The sequence below is a fragment of the Haemaphysalis longicornis genome, unplaced genomic scaffold (genome assembly GCF_048455015.1).
Source record: "Haemaphysalis longicornis isolate Haplotype H1 unplaced genomic scaffold, Haemaphysalis longicornis Haplotype H1 scaffold_1, whole genome shotgun sequence".
NCBI lineage: Eukaryota > Metazoa > Arthropoda > Arachnida > Ixodida > Ixodidae > Haemaphysalis > Haemaphysalis longicornis.
The window spans coordinates 228,100,482-228,128,048 of NW_027526203.1; the positions used below are offsets into that span (position 1 = coordinate 228,100,482).

At 47.1% G+C, this 27,567-nt stretch overlaps 1 protein-coding gene across 1 annotated transcript in view; it reads right to left on the minus strand.

Moving 5' to 3' along the window:
* Positions 1 to 27,567, minus strand: part of LOC144142514 (nose resistant to fluoxetine protein 6-like) — a 142,590-nt gene that overhangs the window by 47,230 nt on the left and 67,793 nt on the right. The window contains exons 6-7 of the mRNA XM_077674082.1: positions 4,109 to 4,288; positions 2,803 to 2,896 (exon numbers count right to left, since the gene is read on the minus strand). Of these exons, the coding sequence (XP_077530208.1) occupies positions 2,803 to 2,896; positions 4,109 to 4,288 (274 nt within the window). The remainder of the gene's footprint in view (positions 1 to 2,802; positions 2,897 to 4,108; positions 4,289 to 27,567) is intronic.

Below are 27,567 nucleotides of genomic sequence, written 5' to 3' on the forward strand. Positions count from 1 at the left end.
GTTTGAATGCGTTAAAGATATAAGGCGCGTTACTCACACTGATATCAGCGTGGCGTCCGTGGCTTAGTCGGTAGCGCGTCGCGCTGCGGCCGCAAAGTCCTCGGATCGAAACCTGGTGTCGGATGCTGTTTCTTTTTTAAATATAGAGGAGCACTGCGGACGCCGACGCCGCCGCCGCCGCCGCCGCCGCCGCCGCCGGCGGTGGATGGTTTGGGGTCGCTTATAAAGTGCATTCGCACTTAATAATCTTTTTGGATCTACTATGTTCTCGATGCGAATCGACGTTTCGAGAGGAGGAGGAGGAATATACGTGTATCTGAAGCTGTGAGCCCTGGGGAAGAGTCCTCATTCCAGGACCCCTTGAGTCCGTCCGGCTTCTTGGGCTCGCTGCACCAGCCAAAGCTGGTCGTCAGGGTCCGAGCTGGACAGTGCTCTCTCCCAGTGCTCAGGGGAGGGGAAAGGCAGGGGGGGTAGGTGGGGGTTCTTATCACAGCCCCAAATGATATGGTAGAGGGTGCCCGGAGCCTCGCAGAAGCGGCATTGCGAGGAGTACAGGGTGGGGGCCAGAATGTGGGCTCTAGTGGGGTGGGGAAATGTGTTTGTCTGAATGCCTCGGAGGTGGCGCTCTTGTTCTTTGGTGAGGCTTTTGTGCGCAGGAGGATATAGCATTCGTTCCAGACGGTAATGCTGAGTGACTTCGTGGAACGACAAGAGAGGGGAGACCTGCCACTGCTCGCCGAACTCCTGGCTTGCCCGGTGGGTCAACTCTCGGGCATGCTGATGGGCAGCTTCGTTGCCAGACACGGCGGAGTGGGCTGGAGCCCAAATAATCCGTACGGGATGTCGAGGAGGATGCTCGAGTAGAATTTTTCGGGCAGGTCGGATATGAGAAGAATACAGAGGCGGCGAAGCAGCGGTCAACAAAGTGACTTGCACGGGCGAGTGTCGTCGAATCGAATGCCCCGGCGTCCGCACGGCAGGCTTTTTATCTTTTGGCGCGCGTGGTTCTCGAAACGTCGAAACCGCTGTAGAACCTTCTCCAGCGGTTTCGACGTTTCGAGAACCACGCGCGCCAAAAGATAAAAAGCCTGCCGTGCGGACGCCGGGGCATTCGATTCGACGACACTCGCCCGTGCAAGTCACTTTGTTGACCGCTGCTTCGCCGCCTCTGTATTCTTCTGAGTTGTTAGGGGAGCACAAGTTCGCTCCAATAAACGTGTTTCTCATTCAAGACAACTCCATCGTCCTTGGCTTCGTGACAATATATATATATATATAGCGAATCAGAAATGGAAAATAAGGGGGTCAGTGAATTAAGACAGAAAATAAGGTTTGGCAGTCAAAAAAACCTCGGAAAGCAAAGGGGAGGCTGTGGTGGGTCATAGAACCAGATGAAGAATTTTTGGAGGCAGAAAGAAAGTGGTTTTGAAAAAATGCCCGCCGGGTGGGATCCGAACCCACGACCTCCAGAATACCGGTCTGGGGCGATAACCACTATGCTACCGGCGGGGCTGTTCCCCCGCCACCTTCTTGGGTATTTATGTTAGGTATTTTTTGTTTCCTGTACTTTGTTTCCTGTACTCAAAAAATTCTTCATCTGTTTCTATGACCCACCACAGCCTCCCCGCTTTCCGAGAGAGAGAGAGAGATGAAACTTTATTAGGCAGCTCAAGTCCGAGCCGTGGAGTTATCAGTCCACGGAGGAAGGGGGTGTTCCACGGTCCTCCGAGGTTTTCTTGACTGCCAAACCTGATTTGCTGTCTGTATATATATATATATATATATATATATATATATATATATATATATATATATATATATATATATATATATATATATATATATATATATATATTTATATATATATATACATATATATATATATATCATTAGGAACAAGTTGACAATTCCCGATTTTCCACCATCGACGACGACGAGGTGGTGGCTGACACGCAGCTGGTACGAGCTCGGCGATACCCTCCATGTAAATAGTTCAGAATACATCGTCCGCATCTCATTCTTCATGTCCTGCGCCACGTAACAATATATATATATATATATATATATATATATATATATATATATATATATATATATATATATATATATATATATATATATATATATATATATATGTATATATATATAGAAAGTGGTGAAAAAATGCCCGCCGAGGGGGATCCGAACCCACGACCTCCAGAATGCTGGTCTCACCACTTTCTTTCTGTCTCTCGAAAAATTCTTCATCTGTTTCTATGACCCACCACAACCTCCCCTTTGCTTTCCAAGGTTTTCTTGACTGCGAACCCTTATATACATATACTGGCCCCTCATCGTGGCATGGAGCAAAAACGCCAGTGTGTACGAGATTTCGGCGCGCGTTAAAGATGCCCAGGTGGTCAAAATTAATCCGGAGCCCTCCACTACGGCGCGCCTCATCGCCTGCGTTGCGTCGGCGCGTTAAACCGTATACAATCAAACAATCAATCATCGTGGCATTGGGATTGTGGGTGTATGAAACTATGATGTATAAACACGACAATTGTTTATTTTTAGAAATTTCATTTGTGAGAGGACGAAACCATGGGATAAACACACTCTCTGCATGTTCAGTGATGTTTATACATCCATAACCCACATGCCACGATCAGGGACAACTGTGAACTGGCATAGCTTGAAGTATTTTTTTTGCCTAAAGCTTTTCATGACATACACTCCGCCGTGTTTCACATTGTCGTTTTGTTTGCAGTAAGTGTTATATCTAAAAATAGATAAATTCAATCAACGAAGGTTTGTTTTTACCTGAAGAAGAAGAATGTGTCCACGCAGGTGAAAGGTATAGCAAGAATCACCACCGTCCACTTGTGGGTCTCTATCAACAGGTTAACGACGCCAGCTGAAACGGGATCAAACAGGCGCGGTACATTGACTTATAAAAGTAAAGTATACTTTACAAGCAAGACTCTCTCTTTGAGTATAGCAAGTATTATAGGCTTTAGTAATACCGTTTTTCTTCACAGCATGACAACACCTCGGCTCCCTTTAAAATAAAAGCCCCCTGCCTGAAATTTACTGCCGTTATAATGACATGAGATCTATTATACGACTGTATATGGCTACTTTTTGAGGCCCGGCGCAACCAAAGCGTCCTGACAGGCTGTTTTCCCCGACACCTGCGTAATTCATCGCGTGCGGTATGAACCCACACTCCGACAGCCAATCCGGTCCGGGTGGACCCGGACTTCCTGCCTAGACGGGGCCCGCCCAGTGCTCTCTGGCATAAAATATCACCGCACATTGCCAGGCACAAGTATGCTTCACCATATATTTGAGTGCTTTTTGGACCCCAGTCTGAAAGAACTAATAATCAGCTACCTAACAGAGGAATTTCTCTTTTAAGACACCGCACTACCACCAACAGGGTAAGGGACTGGATTCTCATGCGATGCGGTTTCGAACACGAAAGTGTTTTATTTCCGGATACACAAAAATTTCACCGACGTCATTTCCGTCACAGAAATCACGGCAGTACAACGGAACAAGTTGCCTGTAAAGGGTTCACCCCTGCACACAGGGTCTTCCTGCGGGGAAGCAACCTTTAGTACTAAAGAGTACGTTGTACTTAGGGTTGCTCGTTTTCGGTATTTATATATTAACACGAAAGTGTTTTATACCACTATACACCAAGATTTTGCTGACGTCATATCCGTCACGGAAACGACACCATTACGCATTTACTCATGCGACCCGCCAGCAGGACGTCACTCGCCAAGCACACCCACAAGACAACCGATGACCCGGAAATCATGCTCAGCTTCAGATTTCGCTGCACATCACTTTCGTGTTTTCCTGATTAATGTCACAGATAAATCAACCAAGGTTTTTTTTAGGGAGAAGACAGGCAGAAGCATACCAATTTTACGCGCCCTCTGAGGAACTTCGAGTAAAATCGAGCTTGCGGCACATAAAATGGAGCTTGCAGAAGGGAACGTATGTAGCCCATGGGAGCTAAGAAGATCGTTTTTATAGTAGTCTACTCTTCAAAGTGGAGGCGCTTTACCTGATCTTCTTTTTGCTAGCTTAACGAAATGGTTTGAACGACACTTACACCATGTGTCAGACATTGTTTCCCCACAATGGCCGAAGACGATGGCGAAAATGCTGAACAATCGTATTCCGTGTATAAAGCGGAATACGTACTGGTCGCTTTCTTTTTCGTCGGGTATAGTGAGCAGCATTCGCGTGTTGGAGGTGACGGCGAAGGACGTCATCATCTTAATGGGAACACCTGAAAAGCAAAAATGGTCATTCAGAAGGCTACTACATAAGCTACAACCAGCAGTCCGTTCACTTCACATACGTGGTCGCAGATGTGTTGTGTCACCAGTTGGGAGATAGTTATTTTGCATCATGCACAATGCGAACCCGAATAGTGGAACAGTGACTCTGAGATACCGTTGTGGGGGTACTAGTTACAAGGTGAAATATTACATGTAGTGAAATGTTGTAGTGAACATGTTGTAGTGAAATAGAACATGTGAACAAAAAAATGCGCGCTAATCGACGCTGTGAAGGTGGTTAGAAAGCAAAGCTGTAAACAGCACCCACAACAATTACCCATGCCATGTCACTTGAATTTTCACACGTGGCTCTACAAATGGTTAAACCAAAGTCAAGTGAAATGCACTTGACTCCGCACACCCTTTAATACTTCAAAGAGGTATTCTTTGCTAAGGTCAAATCAATGAATGATCCATGAATGGTGGTTGGTTGAGTTATACTGGCAAAGCACATGAGCGAAAACTCTTTCTTTATAAAATGAAAGGAAGCTCAAACCCATTGTCAGGCGATCTCACATCCCCTTCTTCTCTGCCGACGCCGACGGAGGCGACGAGATCGGTGGCAGGGATGGAGGTGAAGTAAGATGCCTTGCGTTGGTGTGAGCTTCCTTCAATTTTTACTAACCACAAGTGCATGCGCAAGGCGCGCACGCCGGCGTTACACGCGCCATGGTCGGACGGAACAGCGGCGCGAGAGGTCGCGTCAAGCTAACACGTGGCATTTAGCACTAAGGCAGGGGGTAAACCCGCTGATGCGCTGGGTGAGTCTCCGTCTGTCTCCATCGAGTGCAAGAAAGGCGTGATTTTTTTTAAGAAATTAGAAAATACTGCAGCGCTCAACGGGGTGACTTTAATTGTGTTTGCTCGGAATGGGACATAACGAGCAATACGCCTTATCGTGACAGAAGCACTGCATTATAATGCAAAATTGTGGATAATTTCCGCCTGGAAGACGTGGGAGAATGTTTTGGCAGCGGAAGAGATGCCTAGTTCACACATTTTCAAGGGGCTAGCCACGCCCTCTTGGATAGAGCATACATTTCAGCGGAATTGCTGCCTTGGTGTTGTTACTATAGCGTATCCCCTGCCTCGTTCTTCGACCACTGCTTACTTTGCTTTTGCCTTGGTAGTAAAAAGAAAAACACCAATAAATTTACATGGGATTTATGCAAAATAAATGACAAACTCTTAGAAGATAATATTTTTATGGCACGATTAAGAAACACCTTGGAAAAAATAAAAAATTGCAGCAGTCAAAAATACGGCGTTCAATGGGAACCCTTCAAACAAGAAATAAAAAATGGCAGCATTTCCGCTCCGTGGATGATGACGAGGGTTCGGAGTACGGGGACTCGAAATGACATCCAAGCTGCAGCCAGAGTGACATCCGATTTGCGCCCGGACCGTCATTCCATCTTAGTCGCTTTGCCTCCGCTTGCCGCGCTTTCGTATTCAGGGACGCTCGTTGTCTTCGTAGACGTTGAGCAGCAGCGTGACGCTTCTTACGTCCGTTTCCGTCCATGGCGGGAAGAGGGTGAGTGATTTCCGGAACCCGCTGATATACGCGGTACACGGCAGTGCCATCTCGTGTTTACGCGTACCGGCATCTACTGTAGTTCGATGCAGTCACTGTGTATTACATCTTAATCAAAACCTGACTGCACCGGTGTTTTTTGCGTGTTTTCTCGTGGCTAGGTTATGGTTGTGCCGGTTTTCGAGTGTTTCGGAGTGTTCTTGTACACTTTTAGGTAGTTTCCGCACAGCTTTTCGCTTGATGGTGGTGTGCGCACGGATGGACGCGGACGGACATTGGGAGGTCCTAATGTACTCCGCACCGTTACAGGTGAGGGAGTAAGCCATTTGACTCTCAGGTACTAACTCACGGCCGTAGCCCAGTGGGTAAGACGACTGACAACCCGCCGCGGTGGCTCAGTGGCTAAGGCGTTACGCTGCTGAGCACGAGGTCGCTGGTTCGATTCCCGACCGCGGCGGCCGCTTTTCTGATGGAGGCGAAAAGCAAAAACGCCCGTGTGTACGAGATTTCGGCGCACGTTAAAGATCCGCAGGTGGTCAAAATTAATCCGGAGCCCTCCACCACTGCGCGCCTCGTCGCCTGCGTTGCGTCGGCGCGTTAATCCCCACAATCAATCAATCAAAACGACTGACACTAACTCTGTCTGGTCTACCAGACACAGGCTCGAATAGTGCCGGTGCCTGTGTGAATTTTCGCGAATGTACATGCAAGGGCACGGACGCGGACGGACATTGTGAGGCCCTAAGATACTCCACATCTAACATGGGAGCAATCTAAAGCGCAAGTGCCATTAAAAAGGATAAACAAAACTAAGAACCCCTGTTGCGCTCTACGTTCCAGACGATGCATCCCTATCGAAAAATACACCAGACCGGGTCTGCTGTGTTTGAAACGGTAACATCAGAGCGGAAAATCAGACCCGGGTCTGGTGTCTTGAGCACCGGGGGTCTTGAAAGAATAGATACGGCCCACAAAAGCAAAACTTGAGCAGATAGATGCGGAGGGTTACCACGCAGCGCCTGTGAGAGCGAGAGTGGAGAAAATTATCTGTTGGTAGGCGAAACGCCCTCCAACAGAGCACTGGGGACGGAAAAAAAAACGCTCGCCGTAACGAAATAACGGAGATTGAATATAATAGGGCAATTAGCAGTGAAAACGTAGATATTGAACGTGCTTTTTTTTTACTCTATAGGACCTTGTTTTGTCGAAGCCCTATTGAACTGGCAAAGTTCGAAAGTGAATTTGTGTAACTCTGCCAAAACCTGATGAAGCAAACTCACTTCTGGAATCCCCTATCACAGTCGAGGAAGTTAAGGAAGCTATTAACAACTTAAACCTGGGAAAGTCACCAGGCCCAGATGGTCTGAGGGCTGCGCGTTATAAGGCCTTTAAACATGACATTCCCCCTGTTTCAACTGCTGTGTTTGAAGAAGCTTATATGTTAGAAACGCTTCCACCGTAGTTTTCGACTTCACACACGATTTTAATTCCCAAAACAGAAAATACGGTCAAACTCCGTCAAGTCACATCGTACCGGCCCATAAGCTTAACAAACGTTGATTAGAAAATACAAATGAAAATGTTGGCTAAAAGGTTGCAGACTGGAATTACCATCTTAGTAGGGGCGCATCAAACATGTGGGATTAAAGGCAGGTCAATTTTTACGAACATACACAAGGCACAGAGTGTACTTGAGATTTGCGATGTATGCAGGTGTCGCAATGATACAAGTAGATCTAGAAAAGGCGTTTGATCGGGTGCCCCACGATGGACTTATGACGGTTTTAGAACGTGGTAACATCAGGTGAGTCATTCCGGAGGGTGTGCGCATGAAGCATAACAACTGTACAACTGGACTGATAGTCAACAAAGTGGTTAGAAGGCGTATAGAAGTACAGAGGTCCGTCAGGCAGGGGTGTCCTCTTTCCCCTCTCCTCTTTTGTATATACATTGAATCACTATGTTTAAGCATAACAAAAAACGACACTGTCAGGGGATTTCAAATTCATGCAGCTGAAATTAATGTTTTAGCCTACGCGGACGATATTGCTATCTTCTTCGTAGATGGACAAGCATTGCTAGGGTCATTAATACAGTTAAATGGTTTTTTTATGTTAGTGGAAGTGCTGTCAACTGGAACAAGTGCATGGGCATCTGGCAGGGAGAGTGGAGTTCTACACCGGCGGTATTTCAAAATGTCAAGGGGGTGACGACGCCGGTAAAGTACGTTGGTTTTCCCCTAGACTATTATTCCGACAGTGACCCTTACTGGAGGACACAAGCAGTAGAGCTTAGTGAAAAGGCAGAGAAGTGGAAGGGCACGAATTTATCCATCTGCGCTCGCACAACGATTTGCAACCTTTTTATGGAGAGCAAACTTTGGTGTGTGTTACAGGTACTTCACTGTTCACGGGCAAACGTCCAAAAGTTTTGTTTGGGGTTCATCCTGGGAGAGGATGAGTCGTACAAATCTTTTTCGACGTGTACGTGATGGGGGGTTAGGTTTAACACATTTTTTACGACAACTGGCAAACTGCTTTCTGTTTTGGCAGAATGTAAAAGATTCCTTTTTGCGCACCGCTTTCCAAGTGAGGTTAGGCAGGGTTTTGCCAGAATTGTATGTTACGACATTGTGTTTGCCAGGAGTTATCCGTGGCTACCTAAAAGAAGTTGTGCAGTCGTTACGCTTTCTATACGCATGGTTTTTGTTAGAGTATTTGAGTGTAGTCACTAGGAAATACTGTATAACGATCTGTGCGACACTGTTTTTCCTATTCCTATGTACAGAATTACTCACTCTGCTGGCACAGGTGGAGATGTGTTAAAACAAGTTAAAAAATGCCAGTTGCAGCGGTATCTAAAACATTTTTCTTTCAACTACACACCGGGACACTCCTTGTGAAACTATGGACGCAAGAAAAGGGCCGTTTTATGCCGTGGGGTGAACAGTGTTGGTTGTGCAACAAACCGGAAACCATTGAACATGTTTTCATTGGCTCTTGGGACGGGGTTTTCTTCTGGGATGTGCTGCAGCGTACGCTGAAAAAAGATATGCCAATCGATGTCCATGCTATACGGTAATTGTCCGTTGAACATGATGATGATAGCGTTCCTCTAGATCTAATAATGTTACTAGGTCTGCACAGTATATGGAGATGCCGAACGGCAGTCCGCCACTCGGACATTGATGCGCGCCCAGTAAATGAGTATTTTCAGGAGGACATGCTCTCTTTTTTTTGAAGTGCAAAGGCACGCCAATATGTTCCAGACTGGTCGTCACAAGGTGAGAATTTAACAAAAATGAAAATATTTTAGCAGTCAGCACTGTCTCCAAGAGTGGAACAGTGATTTATGTCTTAGTGCAATGGTTTTCTTTTTTTGTGGTGTATTATGTTTGTAACAGCGGTGTTTGTCTGGAAATAAAGGGAACGAAAAGCTCGTAGTTCGATTGGTAAGACAAAGGACTCTCGCTGCGCTTCTCTCTTCGTTCCAGGTTCGAATCCTAGCGGTATCAGTAACTTCTTTTATTTGTTCGCGGGAGTTTTTTGTTGACACTAACGGTCGTGACAGAACCCTTGGGGGTAGAGGTAAAAAGCTTCACTTTAAAAGCTTTGTTTTCAGTGTTGCTCTTTTTTTGTTCAAACTAGCGTCCCATGCTCTCCTTGATATCTCCGGGCGGGCGCCAAGCGTATAAGTTTGCTTTGATTCCGTATTCTTTCCGGCCAACGCTCGGATACGTGAAGTTTTCAAGGGTTGTAAGAGAACTGTAACCCACCATGGCGTTTTCCCGCAATCAACTCTAAAACTTTTGAATCCTATTGACATTAAGCATGCACTTTAATGCGGGGACAATATTGATTGATTGTACTGTTTAACACGCGGACGCAACGCAGGCGATGAGGCGCGCCGTAGTAGGGAACTCCGGATTAATTTTGATCACCCAGAGATCTTTAACGTGCGCTGATGTGCGAACCACATCTTGGCGAAGACCGCCAGGTTTCTGTGTCGATTTATCGGCGTCGCCACTTTTAATCGTAACCGTTTTTAGCGCCTGCTGAAAAATCATTTCTGTCATAACTGAGTGCGTGAACACAACGTGCATAAAGGCAACGCCTTTACGAACTACTTATATTGACATTGGTGGCGGGGATCACGCATGTAAACTTGCTGACCACAAAGGAAACGTTCGGCACATCTGAGTTAAAACATAAAGGCATAACCGAGAGTATGGGTACCCTTTATTAAAATTATAAATTCATGCCTTTATGGAAATAAATAACAAAAACGGGTAAGAAAATGCAGCGAATACCGGCATGATAAAACAAAAAAAAAACACAAATCAATCACGGGCACGCAAGAAAAAAAAAACAGATAGAGACAAATACGCGAGCCCGCTTTTGGCTTCGTGCGGCACCAATGTGTTTGGGTGATATAAGCAGCACAGATCCTTTTATGGTCTACGCTTAAGTGACAGCGAAATAAAACGGTGCCCATGAACTTCGTACAGATGCTTAATCAACGAAGCTGTGACGCGCGGCTAGTGTGTACGTGTGCCTTACTCTAGTCTTTTTCATTATTGCCGGTGAGCGCGACCACGGGCGGCGCTGCGGAGTGCGCCTCTGTGACGTCGGCTTAGGGATTATCGCATTTGTCGTCTGCTTCACTGGGGCCCGCTCTCCCTGCGGTTTCTTTGCGCTCGGTTAATTTTTTATGCTTGTCCGCAACATATTTTGCGTATGCGGGGCCTTTTATCACAATAAAAAGCTTAAAATCGCATGCACTAGCCTAATGCGTGATTTGAAGTATAGTTTTTGATACCACTCCCCAAGAAACATTGCCGGTGTCGTGCCATCCCTGCGTAGCCGGTCCTGTGCGGAGCGCAAAGAGGCGGCGCTAGGTGTCACCTTTTGTATTCAGGAATCTTTCGAACTAAGGGAACAGCCATACTCTAGTAACCGACAACAGCGAAAATGCAAAACCAAAACAAATTTACACCCGATTCCCAGTAATCGGGTGTAAGGTAGAAACCGTGGCGAATGCTCGAAAGTATTGTATTACATCACTTTACGTTGTCATGGCGTGAAAGTATGCCGACATGCACTATGGTACGGAAAAAAATGTAGGGTGAGTTCCAAATAACATACTGTCTGTGTAGGTGCGTGTCGGTTTTATACTAGGCTTCTAACCAGTATGGAAGCTTATTGAGCAAAACGAGTCACGTGTAAGGTAAAAATACAGTAACACTATGTTTGTTCGGACCTGAATAGATATTTCGGTACATTTCCAACAGCCATATGTCCCCACTATTCAGATATTCGTCACAGTAAAACTGCCCTCTAGAGGAGAAGGAGGAGGAGACGGAGGAGAAAACTTTATTTAACAGTAAAATCCAGCTGGTTAGTGGGCGGGCTCCTTAGTCCAGGACAAGAGGGTAAGAGTAATTTTGTTCAATTAATGGAACGTCATCCCGAGTAGGCCAGGATTTGTTCTTTTAGTCTAAAGGGGTTGGAAAGCAATGAGTTGTCGCTTGGACATATCCATCGGTTTCCATTCTTTTTATACTGAAAACCGGCACCTATACTATTTATTGCGTTCGTTAGCGAGTATATCAAGCCTTCAAGACCGTAATAATGTAATAACTATTCGGGTTCAGACTCAATTCGTTACGATAACGATGGTTACGATAGAAATTCGTGGCAAAAAAACCGCTTTCGAGTACTCTGGACAACGTTGTCTGCGCCATTTCGGGGTGACGTAGCACAAACGTCTATGCGTTTGAATGTCAATAAGCAACGCACGCTGCGGATATACGCATCTCCTTGCACGCAGCCATAAGGAAAGTCAATTTCTGAATAAGGTACTGTATGCCTAACAGCCCGAAGAAAATATCGACAACAACTTTGTGAGCCTCCCAAACATCTCCAAACCTCCTAAGAAGACGTTTGTGACGGTTCAGAAAAATTATTGCGTTGGGCACAGAAAAAACATTCATCTGACACAAGTCAACAACAACGAGAGAAATAGAAGACAGCCGTTTTATGTCCTGCTGTCCGATATGCGTGTAGAGAACCGCTGCTTGGTGCATACCATTAGAGAGAGAGAGAGAGAGAGAGAGAGAGAGAGACAACTTTATTACGCAATAATGCGAGAGTGGTTCCTCAGTCCAGGAGCCCATGTGCTGTCCAGGCTGCCGTAGCCCTGGTCACAAGCAGTAGCTGGTCCTCAGGTCGACAGCTGGACAGCAGTATCTCCCACTGCTCGGGGGAAGGGGACGGGTTCAGAGGCGGAAGGTCCGAGTTTTTTGTGCAGTCGAATAATATGTGTGCCAGAGACTGTTGAGTCTCCATAAGAGCATCTCAAAAATACTTTGGGATATCCTGCGCATTTTGAATACTTATCGAGGAACTCGGAGCACTAAAACCAGGCAAATACGCTAGAAAGGACGAGTTACACACAATCTTCTGACCAATGCTCTGAAAAAAAAAAATTACGCCCACCTCCCCTCGCGGGAACCCTGGTGTGATGCGATGCTGAAGGGGGTTCCATTGTGCGTTTCCGTTGGGTCGATTACTCGAATTGCGTGAGCAATCGTCGGGTAATGCCAGAGAGAGAGAGAGGGAGAGAGAGAGAGAGAGAGAGAGAGAGAGAGAGAGAGAGAGAGAGAGAGAGAGAGCAAGCGTAGCGCGGACGACCGTCGACTGAGAGACCAGCCGGAGCACGGCACTCCGCTTATATGCGCAGCACGCCCGAAGGAGAGGAGACCGCGGAGAGAGAGGGCGCTGCACATGCGCACAGCGCGCTTGCGCCTCGCGCAGCGCCGCCCACCGGTGGAGTGAGAGAGCGCGCGCAGATGTTGGAGGAGAGGGTGCGCTATCACGGCGAGAGGAGAGGGGGTGAACGGAGGAGAGACGCAGCTGTGCGGACGCGGACGACGACGACGACGGACGCAGCACAGGGCCGCCGGCAAGAGATGCTCCTCTCAGCATCGCATCTAAAAGTCGGTCTCTCTCTCCTCGTTTCTAGCAAATTTGTGCGGGATACAGATTGAAATTATTCAGACGTATGAAAAGCTGCCAAAATAGCTGTATTACTGGAAATACGCTTTTTAATACGCATCGGAAACACGCATCAAAAAGTGAGATATTTCTAGAACAGGTGCACTGCTGTCATTCTTAAGCGGACGACACCGGTGCTGCGCATGTAGCAGCGGCGCGAGTGTAGCAGACGACAGCGGCGCAAGTCCCTAAGCTGATGTCCGAGCCAGGGGGCGCCACTGATACGTCTCACCGCCAACACGTCGGGGGTTAGTGGTATTTTTTCCGTTATCATTCCTGCTGACTGTAGGGGCATTTTTTTACCTGAACTGGTGCAGATTAGTGCAGTGTCGTGCAGACCAGTGCAGAGTGCTACTGGGGATATCAATTAGTAAAAAAAATGAACATATGCTGCACTGCTTGCACCAGTGCAGCCAGTTCAGGTAAAAAAAATGCCTCTGGTGTCGCTGATTGTAAGCTGCCTGCGCGTCGGGCGTGCGTATGACGCGTGGCCTCCCAACTTCAAAGTAACGTGTGGCCGGTGTTTGCCGTTGCCACGTTGAAGCTGCTTCGCTCACATCGCCTACGCCCCTGCCCGCCATTGTCGCTTGAACTGTGCTTCCCGGAGTAGCTCGCTGCGCGCGCATTCTGCGGCGAGAGAGATAAACTCAACCAATTTTTCTCCTATTAATTTTAACTCCTCTACAACCTAGTATTTTCCCGCATGCTCATAGGGTTGCGCCGGAGGAGTTTGCTGCCTACACTGGACCGCTGAATTTTCCTTTCGCATAGCCATTAATAGCCTCGCTTTAAAAAGAAGACACACTCTACCTCCTCCTACTGTGGCATTCTCCTCGCCGCGTGGGGTCGACGAGGTCATATTTCCTTACCTAATCTGCCAGCCGCACTCCACCCTAGTGACGGCCCACTTCACTCAACCCGTGATCTGCCATGAAAGCCGTCGAACGACGTAAGCCTAACGTTCAACAGCAACACTGCCGACGCCTTGCCGAAAATAAGCAATCCGGTGAAATTGACGTCTACCCAGACGCTAGCCACTTCAGCCCTAACAAAGAGGAGTTTCAGCATAGCGGGCGGCGGGTACCTGGACCCGAGTTTGCGTGCGCGCGGGGATACGGTGAATAGGACCGCTCCGCAGCTACAGCGCCCTAGATGGTGTAGAGGACTGTACCTCAGCGAAACAAATGCGGGGGCACGGCGAGGCGGGCACCGGCACTAATGCGCACATTCATGCCCAGTCGGGTCCCGGTACACGCCGCCGAGAGGGTGCGCTAGCTGTCATGCTAAAACCCTTTAATAGGGAGTTTTCGCATATCATAACCGTGTTTACGTTGCCGTTTAGCGTGTTAGCGGAAGCCGGAGGTCTCGTTTACCGCTGAAAATAGTAGGACACGTTTCAGTCCACCGTTGGTGGTTTTAACGCATTCCGGCTTACCGGCCGCCGTGTGCAGCTAGCGACATATAGCGACATCTAAGAACAAATGCCGCAAAACTTTGGTGCTCAGAGCTATTTCGTTTAAATTTTAAAATAGCGCTTTCTATTAAAATAGATTGAATGTTTGACCTTTTGGATTAAGCGTTCACAATAAATTATTTATTTTGAGAATGTTGTCGGCATCTCCTGTAGAACTTCAAAAAAGAAAACATGTCAGGCGCGCCATCTAGTGACGACAGTTGGAATCAAATAAAACTAGAATTCACGCCCAGGCTAAATATTCTGGCATGAAATAGGTATAATATGATCTAATAATTGTACAAGAACCGGCATTATTGTCCCCAGATTTATTCTGGAGGCGCAAGAACTCTTTGCGAACTCAGTAACTCGTATGAAGTATTTGAGGCGGGCCAGGCATAGCACAAGTGGGGACGGCCATTTTGCCCGTCCATCTGAGAAAAGTGGTCGTTCGTCATAGTCCTGAGCATCGTTTAGCAAGAATAACGCAATAAACAACATAAACTGAGATTACTTTTATCGGTTGCACCAAGCATCAAGCGCCGAGAAAACTGCTCGGTGGCGACGGTAAAGCCTGTGCCGGTAAGTTACCGTTCACGGTAACTTCTCGCGCATGCGCAGTCGGCTCCCACTAGCACGATAGACGGCAACGTAAACACTGTAACGGCATGCTAAAACTCCATAATAGAGAGTTTTAGCACTACGTCTGTTCCGCCCGTTCCGTTCGTACCGTATTCACGGGACCCGACTGGGCACTTGCGCATTCGTTCCGGTAGGGGGCATTAGTTCCGTAAGCCGGCCCTCGCCATGCGCGCGCATTCGTTACGGTGGGGTGTGTCCCCCTCGCCGTGCCTGCGCGCGCAGGCGCAGTTGGGTCCCGGTACTGACGGTAAGCACGGAACGGACGGAACAGGCGTAGTGCTAAAACTCTCTATTTAATAGCGGCACAGCATAAGGCATCCCGGAATATTTATCCATCATGGGCGCCCAAATCCACCGTATCCCCAACATTACTTGAATGAACTCGGAACTCATCGCCAGCCACGATGCCCTCGACTACTTCAGTCCCTCCTTCCCCTGCTGCCCAGTGACCTCCCGTCCATTGAAGCTTGCAAAAACAATCATGAGCTGTGTAGGTGACTTAACTATCGGCGACATGCTTCACGGCGCTCTCAGGATTCGATAGCTGTGGGCGGGGTCCAGGACATTTCGGGGCAGCATGCTTGCGGTGAACATAATTGCGCTCCCTTGTCGTAAACTTTTGACAGATTTTCAGTTATGCGGCGTAAATCCCAATTTACGGTTCTGATTGAACTTTTGACATAATTGCAATGTTTGAAAAGTAACTTTTAGAGTTTGATCTTTTTTTATTACATCCTTCGGGAAATTACTCTTAATATACAGCCAACTCATTGAATTCTTCGGGGCCTGTTTATTTTGCGGGGAGAAGGGGGGCCGTGTTCTTCATATGCTTTTTTTATTTGTAGGATTCGTTGCGAGAGCCCAGAAAGCACTATAAAGAGCAATTCGACCTCCTCGCTTGTTCCCTCCCGTTTCGCCTTTTCTTATTTCGCCTGTTCCCATTTCAACCGACTGCCATTTCAACCTTCTCGTTCGTTCCCTCTCGCTAAAGCCCGGTACAAAGCGGCCTTGCCATTTCGTGTTTTCCGATTTAGCCCCTTCCCGGAATAACCTACTCAGTTCAACTCAAGTGACTCAGACCGAGGCGTGCGATATAGAGCGCTTTGGGGAATTCAGTGAGTATCAAAATACCTGCAACTCATGTGTGTTCATCTTCGAGGGAATAAGATCAGTGACGCTTTGAAGCGCTGTTGCCAATGTTACCGTACTTGCCCAGTTCAGCATCCTCTTACAGATCGGTGACAATTACTTTGAACGCCACAGTGCCCACGACGTTTCATAAAAATTTGCAGAAGTTCAGAGAATTATCTACCAATGCGTAAGAATTCTTGCGCATTTTTTTTTCATTGTGTATTTCTCATAGCCAAATGGCCAAATAGGTAGGATTATTTAGTTGTTTTTGGTTAAAGAGCTTGCTGCTGTAGTCCGTCAATAAAAACAATAGTGTCTGTGCTTGTGAATGCGAATGTGGGCAGGCGCACGTTTGTGTGTTGGTGTGAGCCCGTGTGCGTGTGTGTTGTGTTCGCGTGTGTTCGCGTGTTTGTATGTGTGTTGTGGAGAAGGGTGAGAAGCACAGTAAGAGCAGCAGCAATAATTTGTGAAATCAGGTGATTTTACCGCCAAGGTGTTATGTACCGCTTTAAGAGCATCCTTTCTAATGTTGGACGCAATCAGGAATAGAGGTTTTAAAGTACAGGTGAACGCAGCGCTGCAAAGGGGGCGTTTTCATCACTTAGTCAAACACCCCTCACCCACAACACCCCGATAATTGTGGTAGCTGGTCTTTTATAAGTCTGGTATGCGTGAACTACAACAAAGTCAATTTACTTTCTATTTAAACGACATACCTCTAGTATCTACTACCTCGTGCAAGTACATATACGGCCATAAAACATCAAATCTCGCTTGGGCATTGCCCGTCGAACAGCAAATCAACAACTAACCGCGCTCTTGAATATCAATGGCGCAACTTTTCCAGAGCTCCATCTTCATTGAAATTAGCCCTGTACAAAACATTAGTACGACCTAAACAGTGAATATGCTTCTTCGGTTTGGGATCCCTCTCATCTTAACTTGATTACACCGCTTGAGCAAGTTCGGAACAATTCTACACGTTTCATATTTCCAAACTACAACCGCACTGCTAATATATCTGCAATAAAAAATAATCTATCATTGCCTACTCTGTCACTTCGAAGAAAAGTATCCCGCCTGGAAACTTTTAATAAATTATACCACCATCCCATCTTGCGCAACGAACTTATTCCGTGGCCCCAGTATTTTTCTCACCGCATCGCTCACCCCCGTCACAACGTTGAAATTATCCCTCATCACACTAATGCAGCTCCGCAGTCGTGCTTGCCACCTTCTTCCCGTGAATAGAATCACCTGCCTTCCGAAATTGTTGCTTTCAATGACAACCTCCTTTTTCGTGGAACACTAGCTAACATTGTATACAAAAAATCGATTTAATGCATTTTCAGCTTTCTACGCTGAAGTTTTGCTTGTAATCGTACTAGCGTTTTATTGTTTTTTTCTCCCCACTGTTTCTTATGAGTTATTCAATGTAATCGATTCCCCGCTGTAATGCCATTTTTCCCAGGGGGTATAATAAGTAGATAAATAAATTAGGAAACAGGAAACGCTCACAATGTCAAACTACCTCGGCTTCGTCTTTCTTCTTTTTCTTGTTTGGGGGGGGGGGGGCAGTGTTAATGAATAAAAAGCTGCAGATCCTTCCAGCGTTGACTCAATTCGCATAACTGGCCGCTAAATGATTCAGTTGAAGCCACTACGCAAGTTTTCCCCCCTAGGAGTCCTGTTCTCTAGTTATGTCATCTGAACCTTCTCGTAAGTCGAAATATTAGCCACGACATCAAAGAACTTCAGCTGAGTTATCGAGTTTCGAAAGCGACGAAACAGAAGAATAGTTCCGGCAAATGAATGATTAGAAAACTATTATGAAAGATTTCTTCCACTTTGTGAAGCAGGATGACAGGCGAAGCTGATTTCAACCCGACGCCTTCGACTCCCAATTACTTCGGAGACGAGCGTGCAATGCCACCATCTGCGTTCATGTAGTGTATCTAGCTAATGTACACATAAAACACTGAATACTAAGTGTTACCCATATACACGCCCCTAAGCACACCCAAAGATGGCATAGAAACATTGTGCGCCCGCATTTTGTCTGGCTGAAATGTTTTCAACACACTTGGGCGAAAATTGTTGGTTACCTGCATCTGAACGTCTCAAAATTAGATAAGAAAACGTTCATACCAATAAAGTTTCGGTTTGACAAAAATGACATTTCCTTCATGATTTGTGGAACCTCTATTCATTCCAGCTAATCCCCGGCAACTGTATTTTGCATAAGTGGGTATGAGCCATTATTTGCTTTTTAGTCGGAGACTTAACCTCAATGTGTAAAAAAGACCAGAGGAGTAGTTTATTCACTACATGATGGGAGAGTTACAACCAGATGAAACCAGCGTCTCCAGCATGGTGCATGAAAGATTCCCGACAAATCCCTCACGCCCCCAATCATTGTTACAGAGGTGGTTGTGAGCCAGGGTTTGTCCTTACGGAGAAGGTGATGCGCTGTGGGGCGTCACCTAATGTCCGCAAAAACTCAGGAAGGACAAGAAAAATCTTGCCATGTCAGCATACAAAGCTTCATTCTAAAAGAATCAATAAAATGGCCAATACCCGTAGTGAGTACGCGCCGTTTTCGTCTGCGGCAACCCCATTATCTTCCTCATTGTGATCGCGTGGCACCATTCCGATGCCAGCTGCCTCAGCTGCGGTCGCTGGCTCTGCAAATACTGCTTTCTCTGTGGTTCGGCATTGATGGCGGCGGCCTTCGCAGCGTCCCGCACCGGTAGCGCTAGACCAGGGAGGGCGCCGTGGCCAGTCCCTGGTGCGCGCTGGGCTTCCTTGAACCCCACAGAGCAACCGGTAAGGCGCGACGTCATGAGCAGCATCGGCAGCGTGAAGCCTAGTAACTCTGTCCTGCCAGAGAGCTGCATTGAAGCCACAGACAATGGAGTGGCCAACGGGGAATGCTGCGTCGCCCTCCAGAGCCAGGACGTCTCGGCTACAGCCCCTACTGATGTGCCCAGTACAGAGCCCACCATAGTTAAGAAGGATCTGCTGTGGCAAAAGCGGGACAAGTTCTTCAGCCGCTGGAAAGAGCGCTTCTTCGTGCTGACGAAGGACTACCTGGCGTGCTTCAAGAAGGAATCAATGATCGGTACGTCTAAAATGGGAAGATTTGTTCGCAAGGTGAACCTCGCGGATGTGGAAGGAGTGCAGTGGGGGGAGAAGAAACGTCACGGAGTTATCGTCTTGCGGTTGGGAACCAAGGACCAGCTGCTTCTGCGTACCAGTGGCGATCTCTACGGCTGGATGATTGCCCTAAGGGACACTATCAGTCGGAGCAAGAAGCGCAGGGAGGCCCGTAGGAACCCACAGATGATCAGCCAGCAGATGTGCGACGCTGAAATGCCAAAGAGGCAGTCCCTTGCGCGGCATCAGAAATCGACCTCAACGGATCCCCAGCGTCTGTCTTTCCCGACCCACGCCTTTACCTCATTCAAGTTCGCGCCCCTGGGTAAACGCGCCCCGGTGCCAACATCAGTGGACTCGACCACACACAAGCTCAGTTATATGCGTCATGGCCTGTCGGACAGGCGTCCTGGTACCCGGCGTTGTACGCACGGGCGGTCGCACTGCGAGTACTACTCTCCGTGCTTCGACGGAAAGCCGTTCCCGCAAACTGGAAAGTAGCAGCGCGGAAAGCCCTGGCAGTGGCAGCCGGCATCACAGTAACAGCCGCCACAAGCAGTATCACAACCAGTGCGGGTACTGTCTATGCCCATTTGCCTCCAGGAAGGGCGCAGGACATTGATTCACTCGGATCACGGACTCGGGCCATCAAACACATGTGAACAGCGTTTACTTACCCTGGTTGATGACAGCCTTATGTACTCTGTGCATGCACCAGACCAAGCGTCTAACCATGCGTCAAGTACTTCTCGCGTAAAGTAATGAAGGGACTCATTAGGTACAGACAAACTCGAAGTTCTAATTCCCAGGAAAGACTAGTTATTCGCAGCATAAGTGACACTTTGCAGTAGTTTCTCTACGGAACTTTTTCAACCGCGGGCCTCCAACAAGATGGTAAAAATCAGCCAGATAGCGCCAATGGTTTTTGATAGTGACATCAAGCAAAGTAGGCCAGCCGCATGTTGACCGGAAGAATGAGCCACTGCCACCTTTCTTTTTGTATGAATGGCGCCGACGGCATGCAAATACACTTCTCCATTCCATGATTTCGTGGCCTGACTTCTTAGTGAATATAGATCGATTACGCAGTTTTGCAATACAAGCCATTGGCATCAGCCCTTGCGATTTGAATTATCTCGTGAAAATGAGGGATACCTTTGAGAACCAAACCTGTGGTGATACATGCTTTGCTGAAAAGCGAGGGAAGAATCCCGACCATTCAAGTCCATGCAGGTGGATGACGAAACCTTTCAGCACACAATATAGAGATGACACAGGGCTTAGTTTTCAATCTCCCGTAGTTGAGCGCAGTTAAAGCGGCTTTGTCGAGCAACAGCTCGGTTTAAGCGATAACAGTTGGCAGTGAACGCGCACACAATTGCACCACACGATAAAACACCGGCGTTGTTCGGTGAAGTCGGCGCTAAACTTAGTAAACCTAAATGCAGCCACTGCCTACTTGTATCATTTTCTGACGGCATGCCCCCTCACTTTCCCTCCATTCCCGTCTCCTCACCCCTTCCCTTTGGAGCACACGAGTGATTAGACGCTTTGTTGCACGAAGGGCTGGATGACCTTGGCTGAGCTTGAAGATGAAATTGGCGCTACGAGGAACTAGCGGTTTCGTGAATTTGAGCTGGAGTCAAAGCCGCTTCACTTCAACAATCATGAGCCATTCTGTTGATAAAGGTGGATGACCAGCGAAGCTTTTGAAGGCGATACTTTTCTTGGTCTTCTTAAAAGCGACAATTTTGCTTGTCCCTCTGTTGTCTGTCAACCTATGTCAGTGGGGGGACAACGGCGGGAACGTAGATCATTACCTAGAGGAGTGCGAATTAACAAAGTAATTCAAAGAGGGTCTTAAAAAGAAGCCTCACAGAAAAACCGTAGAGGACGAGCAAGAGATTGTAAAGGACAACTTCGCTGGAAATACTGAGAAAATTGAAAAATTTATTAATTGAAGGGTATTATAAGATTGGTCTCGGTGGGTCGTCCCCTTTCAACTTTTATCAGTTGTTCGCAGTATTTTTTTTCTTTTTTTCTCTTGAGGTTTCTTCCCATCACCAATTATCATTAGCCCCTGTATTTTTCAGTATTTACAAGTCCTCATGGGTTCAGTAGGCTGCTCAAACCTGGTATCAACATCGATTAAGCAAACGTCTTGCAAGAACAAACAAGACAGCTGGTGGAACGGCCGTTGCACCGCACTCCGAAGATGAAAACACCAAGTGCTCCGTGCTGCGGACGAGTTTGGCTGTGCAGGCCCCTTCCTCCGATCAGGGTGCAGCTTCGGAGGTAGCCGCCGTCCGCATAAAGTGAGGGTGGCTCTGAAGCAATTCCGGCAGCCGCTGGTTCTCTTGAGGATACTAGCTTTAAGCAGCTACGGTGGCCCACAAGAGCTGCCAGCCCCCACCGACTGCGACGGACCAGCCGCCGCTCTCCTGGAGCGTGGCGGCACGCAAGGTAGCGCATCCACCCCTCGTGGCTTCCGCCATCTGTTGTCGGCGGCCCGCCGTTGCTGCTGCTGACCGCGGAGACCACGCACCTCCCACAGGGTTTCTTACTATATACACTGGAGGAGAATCTGGCGCTAGCGTCTATGCGGCTCATACCAAGGCCGTCTGTGCCATCATGGCCATAGGGAAATCTGGCGCTGCAGTCGCGGGCCGTCGTAGGCGGCACCATTGAAAATAGCGACGTTCCTCGCCTACTTGACTTAGCTAGCCATATGGCTTCTTTTTTATCTCGAAGCTACGATAAATACAAAAAGGGTAACATTTTTTATTGTTCATCGTGCGTACAGCTACTAAATAGTCACTGACAGTAAATCTTTTTGAAGGTTCAATTTTATTATAACAAAACAAATTTGAATAATCTCTTACAGTAATATTGTTGCTTTTTTGCCGCCAGAGTCAACTTTTCAGACTGTTCTTGCGCCATGCCAAGGACAAGTGGGACGCGCTTGCACGGTACATGACGGAACGCTCGCTGAACTGCGGCTCCCCTAGACAGTGACGCCAGATTTCCCTTTAGTATGTATTAGTACGAAACTATATGGTCATGGCCCTCCATTATGCCTCACGGTCGCCTTAGTTTCGTCATTGGCTTCGATTTACACGTTTTAGTGGCCGTAGATTTAAGCACAGGGCCACAAAACCGCCAAGAATGATGTGTTATTAAATAGGCTGTGTCTAGAGTGCCGTCCGACGGTTTTATAAGCACTCCGCTATATCGACGTCCACCGGCGTTTTATGACAAAATTGCCGCGTTTGGCAGTACATCGCTCTAGATAACAGAAAGCTAGGCAACCTAATCTAAACATAACATAAGCTAACCTAACGCACACAATAAAATAATTTAAAATACCAAAACTAACCTAAGGCGCAAAAATTACACTTCAAATAAATAATGAAAAAAAAAAAAAACGAGGCAAGAGCCGGTGTCTAACCACCGACTCAGGTGGTTAGACACCGGCTCTTGCCTCGGTTTTTATTGCGGTTTCAACACTTACTGATTCTACACTTCATGTTTGGGCAGTTTTTTTCTGTTTATATTTCCCCCTAAACGCCTATTTTAATTTCATTCCTTAAATGTGTTTGTTTGAATAATTTATAATTTCTCTTGGTGAGCGCCCCTTTCCTGGCCAATCCCTCTGAGTGGGTATGAGCCACATCTTCTGGCATCACCACCACCACAACGACAGATACGGGAACTCAGGAATTCAATAAGCTAAGACGGATCCTCTACACTACAACGACAGACTCTTCGGGTGGTGCTAGCTTAGTGTTAAATATTAGAATGTCGTCGGACGGCACTCTAGCCATGCCTGCACCGATCAGCTAGAGTGCCGTCGGACGGCACTCTAGACACTGCGAATTAGTCTAAGTACGAAATTAAAACAGGCTGTTTCAGAGCTAACGAAAATGAATTAAAGCACATTTTTGCCAGAACGGTTGTGCCTAATATTCTGCAGACCAAGCTGGAAGTTAACAAAAATGTTAATATTTTTGGGAAAACTCATTAGAGGCGCTCATATAATTAGTTTCACCATTATTTCAAATAATAAGTTGTTTGAACAGCTTGGAAATGTTTTTTAGTGTGCCTATTAGAATGTCGGGTTCATGGTGAACCGGTGCACCGACCGTCAGTTACAGTTTAACAAAACTTGTTGCTTAGCGAGTTGGTTTCTATCTGAAATAAAAAAAAAGCAGCGTTAAATAGTCGTAGAGAAAGACAAGATAGGGCGGATACAGGAGCCCGTATCTGTCGTTGTGGTGGTGGTGATGCCAGAAGATGTGGCTCATACCCACTCAGAGGGATTGGCCAGGAAAGGGGCGCTCACCGAGAGAAATTATAAATTATTCAAACAAACACATTTAAGGAATGAAATTAAAATAGGCGTTTAGGGGGAAATATAAACAGAAAAAAACTGCCCAAACATGAAGTGTAGAATCAGTAAGTGTTGAAACCGCAATAAAATCAAAACTTAAAAAAATGAATGGAAAGAAAACATGAAAAGTATATAGAGAAAGAAAACAAGATGAGAAAGGTGAAGGAGAGGGAGTGGGCAGGAAGGCACTGATAGCAGTGATCGTACACGCTGGGGTATTTTTGAGGGAAGCCCGGCATGGCTTGTGGCTAGCACGTGAGACGGCCAGATTCCGAAATGAATAAGTGCACGGCGGAGCAAAGATCTGCGCGGCTAAAACCCAGTGCCTTCGCCCCGAACTATAAGATTAGAAGAAAAGACAGTGGGAGGGACAATTGGTTAAAGGTATTTCCGGAGTATCTTTTTCGTATGGAGGAGTACCGTAGGCCGGAGAGTAAAAAAATGTTCAGCTGTCTCTTATTCGTTACAAAATGCACAGAGTGGTAAAGGGGCCAGATTTCAGCGATACAAGTAATAATTTAAATTTGGGACACCACTCCGAAAGCTGGTGAGGGTAACTTCACAAGCTCGTGACAGACGTATCCGGCATTTCCATTAGTACCGGAGGTGCTCGAGGTCAGAACTTGCGTACGCAAATTCAGCCATGCTTTCTAGCCGGCCTAATGTTCGAAAGCGTGCCGAGGTGACAAAATTTATGGGCGGTAGAATCTCCATCACCGGGCCATCCAATGCAATGCCCGCCAGAGTGTCGGCCGCTTCGTGGAGCCAGATACCTGCGTGTCCAGGCACCCACACCAAACGAAGTTCTTGTAAAGGCGGAGGCAGTAAATACCCAAGGGCCCGACGTAGGAGAGGCGACTTTGGGCACGATAGGGCAGTGCAAACAGAAAATCGGTCGTATCTTGCCTTCATAAAGCTACGTTTCGTTTCTTTTCTCTTTTTTTTTGTCAGCTACATCTTTCGTGGCGAACATTACCCGTTCAGTCATATGTTCATGGAGGAAAGAATACCCAGGAGAGGCCCCTAGCATCCCAATGCATTGAAAAAAGTGTGGAGTAAGTGATATCATTTTTAATGAGCCCATAGACAGTGTTGCCTAGCTTTTTACGGGTGCGGCGGCAAAATCTGGCGCTCTGACGGCGCTTCGTGGTGCTTTAACGGCGCTTTGACTGTGGCTGCCTGGCTACGCTGGCCACATAGCGAGTCGCTACGGCGTCGTCGTCGTCTGCAATCTGCGCACTATAGCTGCTTTCAGTGCGTTCCTTCTACTACTCTTTCCTTTGGTCTAATATTCCTTCCGTGGCAACATCCGACGGTTAATAATTGGCGTTGTCGGTGAGCATAGGCGCCGTTCTCTCGCGGTGATATCTCGTCGATTTCGCGCAGGGGTTCGCCATCGTTATCGGTCTGCCGGTTAGAAGGTGCGCGTTGGCAGCTTCGGCAAGTTTTGCCGGGTGTGACCGGCAGCCCGGCACGTAACAGCGAGTCATCTTGCAAACCACTGCAGCCACTTCTTCAGGCAAAGTGAATTCATGGCAACTGAGACGTAGCGCACAAAGACCGGCCTGCTGTACGTAACCAAACACTGATCCCATCGTCTGCTTTCGCATTTGGGAGCCTCCAATACCGCGAAGCTGTTATCAAACCGGAAACAGCCAAAGAAAATGGGAAAGAGTGCTAGGCTCAGTGGGCTCATCGACATAGCGGGTGGGGCTTCACAAACGTGATGTCAGGGCCTCTCGTAACCATTTCTTTCCTCCATGCATACGTTCCTTCGACTCGGGCATGACCAACGCTAGGTACAATGACGCACTGCCTGCTCTTTCACCGAACACGCAGTTGCCACGATTCATGGCTACCACAGAACAGGGAGGATTTCGGCTACCTCGCAGCTCGTAGGCGTGTTAGTACGTAGTGAAAAAAGCAAAATACAAAAAACCGTTAAAGAATCCAATTGTCATGCCAAGCCAAAACCAGAAGTTGTGGTCTTCCCATACCCCCACGAACACATAACTCTTTGCCACCTCCCAGCGGCGCCTACGGGAGGCGGGTCTGCAACCTCACGCTGAGTGCCGAACTAAAGCTCTCGGGGCATCAGGCATCTACACGGGTGCAGGTAGCTGTCACACGGCGGACCGAGCTCGCCCGGTAGCACGGAAGTTTTCTGGGTTTACAAGTGTTTTTGAAACCGACGCTCACTGATGCCGCCAATACGCCCTGCATGAAAGCTAGCTTCCTCTGACGGTGATGATGATGAATGATAGTTTGCGAAGTGAAAGAAAAAAACGCTTCCCGTGGCTGGAATCGAACCACGGTCTCTCGTGTTATGAAGGCGGCTTCTATCCAGTTGCTCCATTTGGTTTGGAATACTCAGACGACAACCAAAGAATCCGTCACAAGAAGAATGGCGTTGCTCTGCGCGCCATAAGGCTGTTAGCCACAAGACGTTAGGCCTAACTTCCCATTTTGAGGCTTAGGACGTTAGCGTGACGTCACATCATGGAGTTTAAGACCTCAAATCGGCACCCACTCAAAACATTGCTCACTGAACGCCAAGCAGCAAGTACCGGATTCGCACTGTACACCCGAAACCCAAACGTTAAGCCTACGGAGTGCACACCCGAGAGTTGCTGTGGGTATTCTAAAAGAGTGTTGCGTACCTCCAGAGTAGCACATGCTCGCAGTGTGGGATTGGCCAAGCAAAGAATCCATTACGAGAAAGCTTCGCGTTCAACCATCGTCGTTGCTACATGGAGGGGTCTATATATGATTTTTTTAATTATTGCGTGACTATTCCACTATTTTTTTCCCTTTCTTTTCTTCATAGTTCAGCGTAACGTGAGTCGGGGTTTGCGTACATAGGTAGCGGTACAGGTGCTTATAAGTTCGATTAGAGGTAGAAGATTGCATACGAACCCTTTAACAAATTTTGTTTGTAAAGATGATGACTGGTTTTAGCGGCGCAAGGCCAACTAGCAAAGAGCGCCCTTTTTTTCTGTTCTTCTACTTCTTTTTGTTCGCCCTTTTCCTTCTTTGTTCTCCATTCTCCTTGAGGTGTCCGAGTAACCGGTTCCACCCGGGTGAAGCATAATATTGGGAAAGTGCATTTAACCCTGTAATGCCCAACGTATCATATAAGATACTGCATCTTTCCGATTTTTTTTACTCACACCTGGGCTTTTTTAGCGCCAAGAAATGCCTACTATATCATTTCGAATACCTCCTTAGCGTTTAAAAAAAACTATAGCGCGATAACTGGCCGTATTGAGTCACAAATGCAGTTTGGAAGATGGATTCCTCCATCGTGAACGCGCCCGGCCGGTCTACACCTACTTTCAATGGGTGTATTCTACATTATATGCCTAGATTACCTAGACACGTAAATATATATATATATATATATATATATATATATATACTTTTTATGCATTTATGATGCATTATGTAATTTTAGAGCCCCGGGAGAAATTTTTCTTTGCTTTTTTTGTTTGAGTCTGAAACTATAATGTAACAAAACGTTAGAATTTTTATGTATTGTTTTCGTGTTTTGGGAATTGCATGGTTAATGAGCTTTTCCTTTTGTCTTTGGCAGTTGGGAAAGCAGGCTGGAGGGCATTTAATAAGGCTTTTTTTCAGAGTGAAAGTGCAGTGACGACAGACAAGCACGCGGCGCTTGTAGAACGCGAGACCATGGTAATCCCTCAGAAGAAATTGGACCAGTCAAGATATCGACACCTAGAAGCCCTCCTGACTAAGGCCAGGAAATTGGAGTAAGACCTTGGAACATTTCGGTCCACTAAATTTTACTGGTGAGGAGATTACTATCATCAGACCTATCACCGCGTGGGTGTTTTCTAGCTCAGCCA